General features: G+C 43.2%; 1 protein-coding gene and 1 pseudogene across 1 annotated transcript; both read left to right on the forward strand.

Moving 5' to 3' along the window:
• The first annotated feature begins 7,092 nt into the window (after window positions 1–7,092).
• On the forward strand, window positions 7,093–11,637 carry LOC106579991 (metalloreductase STEAP4). Its single transcript, XM_045702316.2, has 6 exons — window positions 7,093–7,503; window positions 7,594–7,688; window positions 7,793–7,903; window positions 8,023–8,065; window positions 9,007–9,171; window positions 10,423–11,637. The coding sequence occupies exons 1-6, from the start codon at window positions 7,204–7,206 to the stop codon at window positions 10,684–10,686; spliced, it is 978 nt and encodes a 325-aa protein (XP_045558272.2). The 5' UTR covers window positions 7,093–7,203; the 3' UTR covers window positions 10,687–11,637.
• Window positions 11,591–13,338, forward strand: LOC106579639 (metalloreductase STEAP4-like; annotated as a pseudogene).
• The last annotated feature ends 2,523 nt before the right edge of the window (window positions 13,339–15,861 follow it).

Below are 15,861 nucleotides of genomic sequence, written 5' to 3' on the forward strand. Positions count from 1 at the left end.
GGAAGCAACACTGATTGACAATAAATTTCACATGCTGTTGTGCAAATGGAATAGACAACAGGTGGAAATTATAGGCAATTAGCAAGACACCCCCAATAAAGGAGTGGTTCTGCAGGTGCGGACCACAGACCACTTCTCAGTTCCTATGCTTCCTGGCTGATGTTTTGGTCACTTTTGAATGCTGGCGGTGCTTTTCACTAGTGGTAGCATGAGACGGAGTCTACAACCCACACAAGTGGCTCAGGTAGTGCAGCTCATCCAGGATGGTACATCAATGCGAGCTGTGGCAAGAAGGTTTGCTGTGTCTGTCAGCGTAGTGTCCAGAGCATGGAGGCGCTACCAGGAGACAGGCCAGTACATCAGGAGACGTGGAGGAGGCCGTAGGAGGGCAACAACCCAGCAGCAGGACTGCTACCTCCGTCTTTGTGCAAGGAGGAGCAGGAGAAGCACTGCCAGTGCCCTGCAAAATGACCTCCAGCAGGCCACAAATGTGCATGTGTCTGCTTAAACGGTCAGAAACAGACTCCATGAGGGTGGTATGAGGGCCCGACGTCCACAGGTGGGGGTTGTGCTTACAGCCCAACACCGTGCAGGACGTTTGGCATTTGCCAGAGAACAAGATTGGCAAATTCGCCACTGGCTCTTCACAGATGAAAGCAGGTTCACACTGAGCACGTGACAGACGTGGCAGGGTCTGGAGACGCCGTGGAGAACGTTCTGCTGCCTGCAACATCCTCCAGCATGACCGGTTTGGCGGTGAGTCAGTCATGGTGTGGGTTGGCATTTCTTTGGGGGGCTGCACAGCCCTCCATGTGCTCGCCAGAGGTAGCCTGACTGCCATTAGGTACCGAGATGAGATCCTTAGACCCCTTGTGAGACCATATGCTGGTGCAGTTGGCCCTGGGTTCCTCCTAATGCAAGACAATGCTAGACCTCATGTGGCTGGAGTGTGTCAGCAATTCCTGCAAGAGGAAGGCATTGATGCTATGGACTGGCCCGCCCGTTCCCCAGACCTGAATCCAATTGAGCACATCTGGGACATCATGTCTCGCTCCATCCACCAACGCCACGTTGCACCACAGACTGTCCAGGAGTTGGCGGATGCTTTAGCCCAGGTCTGGGAGGAGATCCCTCAGGAGACCATCCGCCACCTCGTCAGGAGCATGCCCAGGCGTTGTAGGGAGTTCATACAGGCACGTGGAGGCCACACACACTACTGAGCCTCATTTTGACTTGTTTTAAGGACATTACATCAAAGTTGGATCAGCCTGTAGTGTGGTTTTCCACTTTAATTTTGAGTGTGACTCCAAATCCAGACCTCCATGGGTTGATAAATTGGATTTCCATTGATTATTTTTGTGTGATTTTGTTGTCAGCACATTCAACTATGTAAAGAAAAAAGTATTTAATAAGGTTATTTCTTTCATTCAGATCTATGAAGTGTTGTTAAAGTGTTCCCTTTATTTTTTTGAGCAGTGTATATAGAAAAAGTACATCCGCTGAGTGTACAAAACAGAAAGACATAGACTGACCAGGTGAAAGCTGTGATCCCTTATTGATGTCATCTGTTAAATCCACTTTAATCAGTGTAGATGAAAGGGAAGAGACAGGTTAAAGAAGGATTTCTAAGCCTTGAGACAATTGAGACATGGATTGTGTGTGGGTGAATGGGCAAGACGAAAGATTTAAGCAAACTTGACACAACTGTGGGAAGCATTGGATTTAACTTGGGCCAGCATCCTTATGGAATGCTTTCGACACCTTGTAGAGTCCATGCCACGACAAACTGAGGCTGTTCTGAGAGCAGAAGGTGTTCCTAATGTTTTGTACACTCAGTGTATGTCTATATAATGGTGTATATAGACAGTAAATGAATAGGAAACATGTGTAAAGCAGTAGTTGTATAGGATGAGCTAGGGGGTGGGGTGACTTTAAGCTAGGCCCAGTCTAAAGCTTGGGTTCACTAATTATTTTGTGCTCTGACCCACCCCAAGCATTTAGATTGCTCTTGCTGTGACGAAACCAGTGTTTCAAGCCACATTTGAACTCAAGGTCACCAACGCTGTATTTGGGAAACACTGTTCATGGGGATGTGACTAATTTCTTCTGACATTCTGTGCTTTGTGGAGTTACAAGCTTATTGTTGCACACAATATAATGTTGAGCTAAAAGCTATCTGACGTAAGGCAGTTTATGAAAACGATAGGATTACAACAAACCAAAGTGTATCTGATGTTGTGTTATTGTCATGAACTGTGAAAGCACCTGTATGCCATTTAGTAACTCTTGTAGCAAAATACATACTACTTTAAAAATGTATTTCATTTTGATATTTCTTTATGATAGAGCACAGACTTCGTGTGTGTGTGTGTGTGCGCGCATGTGACTTGTAGTTGCCTAATCCCAGAAAGATCACCGTGTCCTCAACGTGATCTCCAGGTCTGGTATTCCACTATTATCTAACCTCCCTGCTTCCCAGAAACCACTGGCCTCTCCTCAGAGACACTATAGAGTGAGTACCATGGGTTTTCCTGCACACACACACACACACATAAGGAAATGCACAAGCAAAAACACACTGCTCCTCTTCCAACAAAGTTTCCAGCTTGGCAGAGAGACTAATTCCTTCCCTCCTCACACCAGGAGCCCAGATACAAATAGAGACTCAGTCTGTAGTGTCTCAGTCAGTCAGTTAGGACTTTAATCAGGATAATTCAGAGGAGCTGCTCCAACTCTGAAGACTATAGTTTTGGGACATGTAATAAAGAGAACATTTCATTGTAGTAGTTCAACTACAGTAAGCTGTCCTAGCATTGATTGACAGTGTTCTATCTAGACTGTAACTCCGTCTAGAGGAGGTGTCTGCTGAAGAACTTAGCGAAGTGAAAGGGACGTTCATCCTGAGAGCTACATTTATGTGGATGTACTTTTTCTGTGATTGCAACTTCAGGAAGGTATTTTAAACTCTTAGGTCTTTTTGACACTTTCTGTTGATTCAGTCTACGACTCGAGGTGATCTTTGCCTGTCCCTGTTCAGGCATGACGGATCAGGAGAGGAGTGAGGAGAAGAGTGAGTGTGTATCCCTGTCTCCGATGAGGGAGGCTGTCCCTGCCCCACCTGAGTGTGAGAGGGTGTGTGTGTTTGGGACAGGGGACCTGGGGCTCTCTCTGGGCCTGCGTCTGCTGCAGGCGGGGTACAGGGTGGTGTTCGGCAGCCGACGGCCCCGCAGCAGCCTCCTACTCCATGGAGCACAGGTACATGATAAAATAGATCTGATGATGTGTTTTTACTGTGTTGTAAATGTATTTCAATATATTTCTTTATGTTTGAAGGACTACATGTGAATATACTGTATGTGTGTTTATGTGTGTATCAATATGTTGATAATATATATGCAGGTCCTGGGCCATGCTGCAGCTGCCCAGTCAGCCCTTCTGATCTTCATCGCTGTCCAGAGAGAACACTATGACTTCCTGGTACCACTGGCCAATCAGCTAAAGGGGAAGGTAGCATATATGTTTTATGACTTCTGCTATATGTATGAATATCTGTTTTATCGGCATGTAACTGTATATTTGGCTAACATAATGTATGTCCCAGCGTATTTAGCCAATATATTCCGTGTCCCAGCGCATTTAGCCAATATAATCTTTGTCCCAGTGTATTTATCCAATAGAATGTATATTCCAGTGTATTTGGCCAATAGATTGTATGAATCAGTGTATTTGATGCCATGTTGAATTGCAGGTGTTGGTGGATGTCAGTAACAACTTCAGGAAGAATCAGTACCCAGAGGCCAACGCAGAATACCTGCAAAGGTGAGAGCTATATAGTACATTTGGAATGTTTTTATATGTTGATGTGTATGTTGATGTAATGTAAATGTGGTTATATGTACATGAACAGTCTGGTCCCTGGAGCTGAGGTGGTTAAAGGCTTCAACACCCTGTCTGCCTGGAGCCTGCAGAATGGACCTTCAGATGCCAACAGACAGGTACACACACTGAGGTTTAAGCCATGACCATGAAAACAATTGGCTACTAGATTCAAGTCTACATACTCTACACTACATGACCAAAGGTTTGTGGACACCTGCTCATCGAAGATCTCATTCTAAAATGATGGGCATTAATATGGAGTTGGTCCCCCCTTTGCTGCTGTAACAGCCTCCACTCCTCTGGGCAGGCTTTCCACTAGATGTTGAAACATTGCTGCGGGGACTTACTTCCATCAGCCACAAGAGCATTAGTGAGGTCGAGCACTGATGTTGGGCGATTAGGCCTGGCTTGCAGTCGGCGTTCCAAATTATCCCAAAGGTGTTCCATGGGGTTGAGGTTAGGGCTCTGTGCAGGCCAGTCAAGTTCTTCCACGCCGATCTCGACAAACCATTTCTGTATGGACCTTAAACGCTTCAGCAGTCAGTGGTCCCATTTTGTGAGCTTGTGTGGCCTACCACTTCGTGGCTGAGCCGTTGTTGCTCCTAGATGTTTCCACTTCACAATAACAGTACTTAAAGTTGACTGGGGCAGCTCTGGCTGGTCAGAAATGTGACGAACTGACTTGTTGGAAAGGTGACATGCTATGACGGTGTCATGTTGACAGTCACTGAGCTCTTCAGTAAGGTAATTCTACTGCTACTGTTTGTCTTTGGAGATTGCATGGCTGTGTGCTTGTTTTTATAGACCTGTCAGTAACGGGTGTGGTTGAAATGCCCATAAATACAGTGTAGACATTGTTAATATTGTAAATGACTATTGTAGCTGGAAACGGCAGCTTTTTTGGGGAATATCTACATAGGCGTACAGAGGCCCATTATCAGCAACCATCACTCCTGTGTTCCAATGAAACGTTGTGTTAGCTAATCCAAGTTTATCATTTTAAAAGGCTAATTGATCATTAGAAAACCCTTTTGCAATTATGTTAGCACAGCTGAAAACTGTTGTGCTGATTAAAGAAGCATTAAAACTGGCCTTCTTTAGACTAGTTGAGTATCTGGAGCATCAGCATTTGTGGGTTCGATTATAGGCTCAAAATGGCCAGTCTATTCTTGTTCTGAGAAATGAAGGCTATTCCATATGAGAAATTGCCAAGAAACTGAAGATCTCGTACAACGCGGTGTACTACTCCCTTAACAGAACAGTGCAAACTGGCTCTAATCAGAATCGAAAGAGGAGTGGGAGGCCCCAGTGCACAACTGAGCCAGAGGACAAGTACATTAGAGTGTCTAGTTTGAGAAACAGACGCCTCACAAGTCCTCAACTGGCAGCTTCATTAAATAGTACCCGCAAAACACCAGTCTCAAAATCAACAGTGAAGAAGTGACTCCGGGATGCTGGCCTTCTAGGCAGAGTTCCTCTGTCCAGTGTCTGTGTTCTTTTGCCCATCTTAATCTTTTCTTTTTATTGGCCTGTCTGAGCGATGGCTTTTTGTTTGCAACTCTGCCTAGAAGGCCAGCATTCCGGAGTCACCTCTTCACTGTTGACGGTGAGACTGTATACATTTTTAAACATTTCTAAAAACATAATTCCACTTTGACATTATGAGGTATTGTGTGTAGGCCAGTGACACAGAATTTCAATTTAATCGATGACAAATGCAGGTTGTAACACAACAAAATGGGGAGAAAGTCAAGGGGTGTGAATACTTTTTGAAGGCACTGTCCATTTTGACTGTCAGTATATTGATTTTACTTTCTCCTCTGTGTTAATTAAGAACATCTTCATTCTGGAGCTAGAAACCTGTATTGTGCATCCTCTGTAAAGAGAAGCATATAGAAGCATGCACACACACACACACACACATGGGGGGACACACACACACCAGACCTGGGAACTCTTATTTTATTTTGTATTTTATTTGAAAATACCAACTTTTCAAATACTTTGGGTAGTTGAATATATAGTTTTCAAAGGCAATACTTTTCTTTAATATTCAAATTCAGCTCTTAGAAAACCAAATAATATTTGAAGGTATTTTGAATACCTCTCAGAAAACCAAATAATATTTGAGTTATTTGAAAATAAACAAAAAAATGATATTTGTTGGCTGCCAAATATAAATTACAACAGTTAGTTGAATTTGTCCAAATACCATCAGGTCAAAAATTTATTGGGACCCTTGAGCAAAGAAATTAGCAAAAAAGACTTGAAAATAAGTTATATTCAATGCACATTTTCTGGGGAAATTATATTATTTTATACTAATACAATTGCTCAGAGAAAGTAATAATATTTTTTTTTATTGGCACCCTTGTTTTCAATACTCTAGCACCTTCCCCTTGTGAGGATAATGAAAATGAGCCTTTTTCTCACATGTTTTATGAGTTGGAGAACACATTTGGAGTAATTATTTTTGTCCAATTAACCATATCTTTGTGGATTTTTATTTGTGTTTGGGGTTATTGTCTTACTGGAAGATCCACTTGATGGCAAGTTCTGACATCCTGGCAGAGGCAACCAGGTTTTTTGTTAAAATGTCAAGGTACTGGGTAAAGTTAATTATGCAGTTGACCTTAGGACAAAGGGCCCCAGGACGAATGGAAGCAAAATAGCCCCATAACATCAAAGATCCACCATATTTAACAGTAAGTATGGGGTGGCAGGTAGCCTAGTAGTTAAGAGCATTAGGCCAGCAACAGAGAGGTTGCTGGTTTGAATCCCCAAGCCGTCTAGGTGAAAAATCTGTTGATGTTCCCTTGAGCAAGGCACTTAACCCCAATTGCTCCTGTAAGTCACTCTGGATAAGAGTGTCTGCTAAATGACAAAAATATAAATGTAACTACTTTTCTGCATATGCTTCTGTTTTCAATGCCAAATCCACAACTGGCATGCTTGACCAAGGAGCTCTATTGTCATGTCATGTCATTTGACAAAAGCACCTTGTACTTGTCTTAATCCAAGTACCAATGGTGTTTATCAAACTCCAGGCATTTGCATTTTTCTATCATTTCAGAAAAGGCTCAGTGTTGTTATCCTCGCAAAGTGAGCTATTGAATGGTATTGAAAACAGGGGTGTCAATAATTTTGACCCCTACCCTTTTGAGATTTTTTTTATTACTTGTTAAACAAAATATCTTTCTCTCAGGAATTGTATTAGTACAAAATATTACAATTTCCCCAATTTTTTGGAGCATACAATATAGCTCAGTATTTGAATGATTGACTATGTATTGTATATTGTAAATAATTTCAGGACCCCACTGTATGTGCATAAATATATGTCAGGTGTATATCTGCGGAGACAGTGTGGAGGCCAAGCAGGCAGTGATGGCGGTAGCCTCCAAGCTGGGACTCAGTGCCCTGGACCAGGGATCTCTCTCAGTGGCCCGGGAGCTGGAGGACTTCCCCCTGCAGCTGTTCCCCCAGTGGAGGCTCCCCCTGCGCATCGCCATCGGCCTCAGCGCTGCCTTCTTCTTCTACCTGCTAATCAGAGACATCATCTATGCATACGTCACCCAGGGTGAAGACATCTCCTTCAGAATCATGGTCTCACTGGCCAACCAGGTACTGGCCCACAGGCCCTCTGAGTGTTTGTGTTCTGTTTGTTTCTATGTGTGTTGTCAGCTGTTCAAGGTGTGTTCGTGTTCTCTCCAGGTGTGTCCCATCGTGTCTCTGATCATGCTGTCTCTCTGTTACCTGCCTGGTGTCCTGGCTTCCTTCTTGCAGCTTTACAGAGGCACCAAGTACAGGTCAGATCTCTGTGTGTATGTGTGTGTTTGCATGCATGTATGTTCACACGATGTTGCATATGTATTTATGTTGATTATAAGTGTATATGTATGTTTAACATCAGGCGCTTCCCTAATTGGCTGGATAGCTGGATGCTGTGCAGGAAACAGCTGGGTCTACTGTCGCTGGGGTTCGCCTTTCTGCACGTGCTCTATACACTGATCTTACCCATACGGTCAGTGGAGCACACACTCAAATGCACAAGCACGCACACACACACACACACACACACACACACACACACACGTATCTTCCTTTAGTTTTTAGTGAAGAAAGTATTGATTTTGTTCTCAGGTACTATCTGATGTTCTGGGTCACTGAACATACTGTCTCTCTGGTAAGAACACCTAACTAGCTGTAAGGCCAAATTAAACACTTTCAAAACAGTGAACATTGAATAGACAAAATTGTGTACAGATGTAAGATCTTAATTTAACCACTCTGTTGTCGCTGAAAATGTTCCTGCGCTGGTTACATTAATTAAATAGATTGTCCTGAACTTTTGTATACTTTTTAGCCAGTAGTTCTGAAAGTAGCACTCAGTCAAAAGTGGTCATATATGTGCAGATATGTGCACCACGGTTTGGCTCTCCTCTCACTCTCTCTGCTCTGGGCACTGAGCCGTTGGGCCCGCCATGCAACCTCATTGGATAATGCTGGGCAGGCCTCTTGCTAGCTGTCACTCAAATGTGAGGGGCTAAAGCTCTTTGGCTAGAACTCCAATTGCTAGGAGGCTGGCCCATATGGGGAAATGTAGGGAAAATGGCATGGCACAGCTCCAAGAAAACAGTCGCTTTCATACTAAGTATTTCATGGCTAATTGAGGTAAGAAAGTAATTTTGCTCATTGATTATGAATATATGAACTACACATTGAGACATCCAGCCCAAAGCAGGAGGTTTAAAAAATACTTTCTTAGTCACCAAAGTTCCGGAGCATGTCTTAACAGCGTTGCACTTTTCATGTAGCCTAATTTTGGTCCGCTAATAGCCTAACCACCAATCAAGTAACATTACATTAGTGGAAAAGTGTGAACAGACAAAACATTCAAATCCTGTTGCTGCAGGATTATTTTGCTGTGACACAATACTGGTCATATTAAGATCATACATCTGTACATTGGACACACACCTATATAGCAGGATTCAAGCACTGGTTTTGATTATACTGGATTACGCCTCTCTCTTGCTCTCACGCTCCCTCATTCTCTCACTCTTTCTCTTCTCTCACTCTCTCTCTCTCTCTCTCTCTCTCTCTCTCTCTTTCTCTCTCTCTCAGATCAGAGAGAACAGGACCACAACGTTTGATACCACAACAGCCTGGCGTGGTGACTCCTACTTGTCCCTGGGAATTCTGGGATTTGGCCTGTACGTCCTATTAGGAATCACATCTCTTCCCTCCATCAGTAACGTTCTTAGCTGGAGGGAGTTCAGCTTCGTACAGGTGGGATCAGCAGGACCGGTCACACTGAATGCTTAGGCCAGACTCACTTGATAGGCAAACATTTTCTGCCCATTTTTACTAGCTATGCGGGGAAAAAAATCGATACAGTTACGTAACGCAATATTATTTTGGACGATGTTATATTCATACTTTGACTCCAAGTATCAATTTGGATTTTTCATCTTTTAGCTTGTTCTCATCTTCTTTTTAAATAGTGAGTCAATGTTTTCAGCACTTTTGTTTCCATGACTGATAAAACATTTTCTCATGCTCGCTCTCATCTCTCTGCAGCAGACATATAGTGAACAATATGTTTGGAACATCAAATCAAAGTATCGAATCATGATACACATAGAATCGTGAGAATTGCAATACATATCGCATCGCACCTAAGTATCGTGATAATATCGTATTGTGAGGTCCCTGGCAATTACCTGCCCTAATTTGTACACTTATCTCCTTCAGTGTTTCCAATATTGACGTATTCATGCGGGGTGCAGAGCCAACATCCAGGCCATAATGCAACTGTACTCTAGGAAAGTAATCTGATTTTCAGCAGACAAGCCAGAGGTTATGCGCTGGGGATAATAAACTGTGTTTCCATCACTACAGGGAACACACACACTCATTCATAAATGCAACTGGGTCAGTAGAAACTCTGGCTCATTCTCTAATTGATTCATTCCCCACAAATTGGTGCAGTGATTTAAACGTTAAGTTATTCATCAGATATAATATAGGAAGAATATATTAGAACAGGCCAGGAGAATTCACCTAGAGATGTATGTGCAGGGGCGTCATCCACCCCCAAAATTTGAGGGGGCAAAATTACAGTGTCTGAGGATGGCTTGGTGATGGTCCGGACTGGTGGCCTGAAGTTGGAGAATTTGGCATTTTTCAAACATCTGAAACATATGTTTCCTGTAATCTAGAACCATAATCATTATACTTAATTTAGTTTATTTCTCTGTGTATCTAAGCATACCTCTTGAGCGGTCTGACTGGTGATCCTTTTTTTAAATACACAAAATGTTTCTCTCCATCTCTGCGCAATTTTCCTAAATAATTAGCTAGTTTGATGGGCAATTAATTTGAATAGCAATAGAGAAACTAGACAAATTCAAACAAAGTTAATTTTCTCATAGGATGGCAAAAGGGCAGGTGCTCAAGCTCCCTTAGACCTCTATCTGTGCATGTGCCTGGCGTGTGTGTGTGGTTCATGTGTTTGTGTGTTCTTTTCTCCCCCACCAGTCCAAGTTGGGTCACCTGACTCTGCTGTTGTGTACGGCTCACACCTACCTGTATGGCTGGAACCGATTCCTGAGTTCCTCCATCTACAAGTGGTACACCCCACCAGGCTACATGCTGTGTCTGGTGCTTCCCTCTGTGGTGCTGCTGCTCAAGCTGCTGCTCATCACCCCCTGTGTGGACCGAACCATCACCCGCATACGCCAGGGATGGGAGAGGGGGGCAGATCAGAGGAACCCTAAAGACAGCCAACCACTGATACCTTAGAGGACACACACACAAAATAACACCCTCAGTGTGATAGCCTTGTCTTTGAGGCATGAACTCATTTTTGTTCTGGCTATTTCACCCTCAGAGGTTGGCTACCATTCAATCGTTTGCCATGTTTCCGGGATCAAAAACTAATATAATCTAATTGATATGCAGTTGTATTTCTTTTTGTATTACACTCTAAAAATTGTTGCATTTTAATGGATATTTTTTCAACCGCACGAAGACACTAGTTCTCTTATGTAAATAGAATGGTGTAAGCTCTTTCGCTCTCATATTCTCTTACTGTATATCCTCTCTTTGACTGACTGTATAGTTATCCCCAGATGAAACAGATCCTCTCTTTGACTGACTGTATAGTTATCCCCAGATGAAACAGATCCTCTCTTTGACTGACTGTATAGTTATCCCCAGATGAAACAGGTTTGAGACGTATCCAAGTTTTTGAATTTATATTTTGTGTCTGTCTGCTACTTCTCCAGGGGCAAATCAAACACAAATACTCAGTGTGATGCTCTCTAGGGCAGAGTGTTGTCAATTCCTCCAGAAAACAGACTGCGTCGAGTTCATCACCGTGCACTTTCACCACCCTGTGAAGTTCGTCATAACTTATTTAATCTGTAGACAAACTGCATGCTTTCCCATGTGTGGGAGGAGCACACACACACACACACACACTGTCATTGTGTGACTCCATGTTTACTTCGACATAATAAACATATCAATATTTGCGCATAAAGGCGTTTCTACCGTCATTTCTTGCATAATTTGAGACTCAAAAAAAGATCCCACCTTGTCTAGCGTGTTGTCATATTTGGAAGGTTTAATTACAAATGTGCTGTTGTCATCAGGCCTGTCATGACATTTTTTTCCTGACAGTTCACGCGCATAAAAAGGTTGGATGGAAACCTGGTTCATGAGGAAACTAAAACTGCACAGGTGAATAATGCAGGCTATTTAAAATGGATCATACTGTTTAAATGTACCTTTTAATTTGTTATTGCTCAAAAAAAGTTTCCATATTGTAAATGTTCTGTCGATTTGTTTGTTTCCTTCTGTTGTCTTAGCCTCATCTCCCTTTTGTTGTATGTACTTCGTATGCTCTTTTTATGAATGTGTTTTGTTAGTATTAAGGTGAGACCCCGGTGCAGACACAGGAGACAGATGGTTGGAGTCTTACAATGTCTAATAATCCAAGGGGGTAGGCAAGAGTGGCAGACAGGCTCGTGGTCAAGGCAGGTAGAATAGTCAGGCAGGCGGGTACAGAGTCCAGAAACAGGCAAGGGTCAAAACCAGGAGGACTAGAAAAAGGAGAACTGGAAATACAAACTGGTTGACTTGACTAAACATACAAGACAAACTGGCACAGAGAGACAAGAAACACAGGGATAAATACACTGCGGAAAATAAGCAACACCTGGAGGGGGGGGATGGAGACAATCACAGGAACAGGTGAAACAGATTAGGGCGTGACAGCACCCCCCAGGGACGCCCTCTGGCGTCCTACCTGAGTGCATACCTGGCTGACCGAGGTGTCGGCGGTGGAAATCGGCGATGAGGGCCAGGTCCAAGAGGTCTTTAGCCAGGACCCAGCACCTCTCCTCTGGCCCAAATTTAAGAGTGAGTGTGTATCCCTGTCGCCGATGAGCGAGGCTGTGCCTGCCCCACCTAAGTGTGAGAGGGTGTGTGTGTTTGGGACAGGGGACCTGGGGTGCTCTCTGGGCCTGCGTCTGCTGCAGGCGGGGTACAGGGTGGTGTTCGACAGCTGACGGCCCCACAGCAGCAGCCTCCTACTCCACGGAGCACAGGTACATGATAAAATAGATCTGATGATGTGTTTTTACTGTGTTGTAAATGTATTTCAATATATTTCTTTATGTTTGAAGGACTACATGTGAATATACTGTATGTGTGTTTATGTGTGTATCAATATGTTGATAATATATATGCAGGTCCTGGGCCATGCTGCAGCTGCTCAGTCAACCCTTCTGACCTTCATTGCTGTCCAGAGAGAACACTATGACTTCCTGGTACCACTGGCCAATCAGCTAAAGGGAAAGGTAGCATATATGTTTTATTACTTCTGCTATATGTATGAATGTCTGTTTTGTCAGGATGTAACTGTATAGCTGCCGAATATAATGTATGTCCCAGTGTATTTAGCCAATATATTCTATGTTCCAGTGTATTTGAAATCACATTTTTATTGGTCACATACATATAAGCAGATGTTATTGAGAGTGTAGAGAAATGCTTGTGTATTTAGCCAATATAATGTATATTCCAGTGTATTTGGCTCATTAGAATCAGTGTATTTGATGCCCTATTGATTTGCAGGTGTTGGTGGACCTCAGTAACAACCTGAGGAAGAATTATTACCCAGAGGCCAATGAAGAGTACCCGCAAATGTGAGAGCTATATGTTTGTTTTTTATGTTTTTATATGTTGATTTGTATATTGATGTAATGTAAATTTGGTTATATGTACATGAACAGTCTGGTCCCTGGAGCTGAGGTGGTTAAAATGCTTCAACACCTTGTCTGCCTGGAGCCTGCAAAATGGACCTATAGATGCCAACAGACAGGTACACGCATCAAGGTTCAAGCCATGACCATGAAAACAATTGGCTACTAGATTCAAGTCTATATATTGTACACTACATGACCAAAGGTTTGTGGACACCTGCTCATCGAACATCTCATTCTAAAATTATGGGCATTAATATGGAGTTGGTACCCCCTTTGCTGCTGTAACAGCCCCCAGTTCTGGGCAGGCTTTCCACTACGATGGAACATTGTTGCGGGGACTTGCTTCCATTCAGCCACAAGAGCATTAGCGAGGTCGGGCACTGATGTTGGCCAATTAGGTCTGGCTCGCTGTCAGTGTTCCAACTCCCCCCAAAGGTGTTCAATGGGGTTCAGATCAGGGCTCTGTGCAGGCCAGTCAAGGTCTTCCACACCGATATTGACAAACCATTTCTGTATGGAGCTTGCTTTGTGCAAAGGGGCATTGTCATGCTGAAACAGGAAAAGGCCACAAAGTTGGAATGTCAAGATTCCAGCGTTAAGATTTCCCTTCACTGGAACAAAGGTGCCTATCCCGAACCGTGAAAAACAGTGATGTAAGGCTGGTGTGCGGCTGCTTGGCCATGGAAACCCATTTTATAAAGCTTCCGACGAACAGTTCTTGTGCTGATGTTGCTTGCAGAAGCAGTTTGGTGCTTCCAGAGGCAGTTTGAAACTCTGTGAGTGTTGCAACTGAGGATAGATGATTTTTATGCACTACGCACTTCAGCATTCAGCCGTCCCGTTCTGTAAGCTTGTGTGGCCTACCACGTCACGGCTGTGCCATTGTTACTCCTAGACATTTCCATTTCACAATAACAGCGCTTACAGTTGACCGGGGCAGCTCTAGCTGGGCAGAAATTTGATGAACTGACTTCTTGGAAAGAGCTGAAGTCACTGAGCTCTTCAGTAAGGCCATTCTACCATCAATGTTTGTCTAAGGAGATTGCGTGACTGTGTGCTGATTTTATACGCCTGTCAGCAACGGGTGTGGCTGAAATAGCCAAATCCACTAATTCGAAGGGGTGTCCACATACTTTTATATAAATAGTTTATATACACTGCCTTCAGAAAGTATTCAAAACCCATTCCTTTTTCTCTATTTTGTTGAGTTACAGCCTGAATTTAAAATTGATTACATTTGTTTTCTCTCACTGGCCTACACACAATACCCCATAATGTCAAAGATCTACACTGTATCGGCAGGATAGAACAGCAGCATCTGGTAAGACAAGGGGTGACGGTCTATGTATATTTGTAAACAACAGCTGGTGCATCTAAGGATCATCTAAGGAAGTCTCGAGGTTTTGCTCGCCTGAGGTAGAGTATCTCATGATAAGCTGTAGACCACACTATCTACCTAGAGTGTTTTCATCTGTATTTTTCGTAGCTGTCTATTTACCACTACAGACCGATGCTGGCACTAAGACAACACTCAATGAGCTGTTTACCGCCATAAGCAAATAGGAAACGCTCATCCAGAGGCGGCGCTCCTAGTGACCGGGGACGCCCTCCATTATGAAAATCTGACTATAATTCTATCCTTCTGATTCTTGCTTACAATAAATAATTAAAGCAGGAAGCACCAGTGACTCGGTCAATAAAAACTACACTTTGCACAACCAAATGCTGTTTTAAGAGCCATCCACATTGCAATAAGAGTATTCTTCCATTTACTTAGCTATGTTACCTGCACTCAACTGCAATTCCCAGTTTCTCTCCTTTTTGATTTCTACTTCTCTGGTGAGGGTGCTGTTCAGGTAAGGGTGACGTCTGTACAAAAACAAGGTATTTTAACAGGCTGACCACACCACTCGCGTTGCGTGCGCGAGCGTTGCAAAAATAAATGTAGAAATCTATGTTATTCAATTATTGCACCCACACACCGAGCGTCTTGTGGTGGCTAATTTCTGCATTACCAAATGAGGAGAGTTAAACTTCACACACCAGTCAGTTATACTTAAACTACATCTTTAATAATTAAGAGCTTTGTATTAGCAATGACTTTCAATGATGCGCAATCTCTAATGAACCATTGAAAAGTGACAACACAAAAGTTCCTGCTTACAATAAATAATTACAGCAGGAAGCACCAGTGACTCGGTCAATAAAAAAGTGGTCAGATGAAGCAGATTGTAAGCTACAGGACTGTTTTGCTAACACAGACAGGAATATGTTCCGGGATTCTTCCGATGGCATTGAGGAGTACACCACATCAATCACTGGCTTCATCAATAAGTGCATTGATGACATCATCCCCATAGTGACTGTACGTACATACCCCAACCAGAAGCCATGGATTACAGGTAACATACGCACTGAGCTAATGGGTAGAGCTGCCGCTTTCTAGGAGAGGACTCTAACCTGGAAGCTTATAAAAAAATCCCACTATGCCCTCCGACGAACCATCAAAAAGGCAAAGCGTCAATACAGGAGTAAGATCGAATCGTACTACACTGCTCGTCGGATGTGGCAGGGCTTGAAAACTATTACAGTCTACAAAGGGAAACACAGCTGAGTGCTTCCCATTGACACGAGCCTACCAGACGAGCTAAATTACTTTTATGCTCGCTTCGAGGCAAGTAACACTGAAATATGCATGAAAGCA

The sequence above is a fragment of the Salmo salar genome, chromosome 02, assembly GCF_965601325.2.
Source record: "Salmo salar chromosome 02, fSalSal1, whole genome shotgun sequence".
Classification (NCBI taxonomy): Eukaryota; Metazoa; Chordata; class Actinopteri; order Salmoniformes; family Salmonidae; genus Salmo; species Salmo salar.

Excerpts from the sequence above, each read along its gene's own strand:
- LOC106579991 (XM_045702316.2), top strand. The coding sequence starts at position 7,204 with ATGTGCATAAATATATGTCAGGTGTATATCTGCGGAGACAGTGTGGAG. Across the intron at positions 7,904-8,022 it reads ACACTGATCTTACCCATACG|GTACTATCTGATGTTCTGGG; the intron begins GTCAGTGGAGCA and ends TTTTGTTCTCAG. Across the intron at positions 9,172-10,422 it reads GGGAGTTCAGCTTCGTACAG|TCCAAGTTGGGTCACCTGAC; the intron begins GTGGGATCAGCA and ends CTCCCCCACCAG.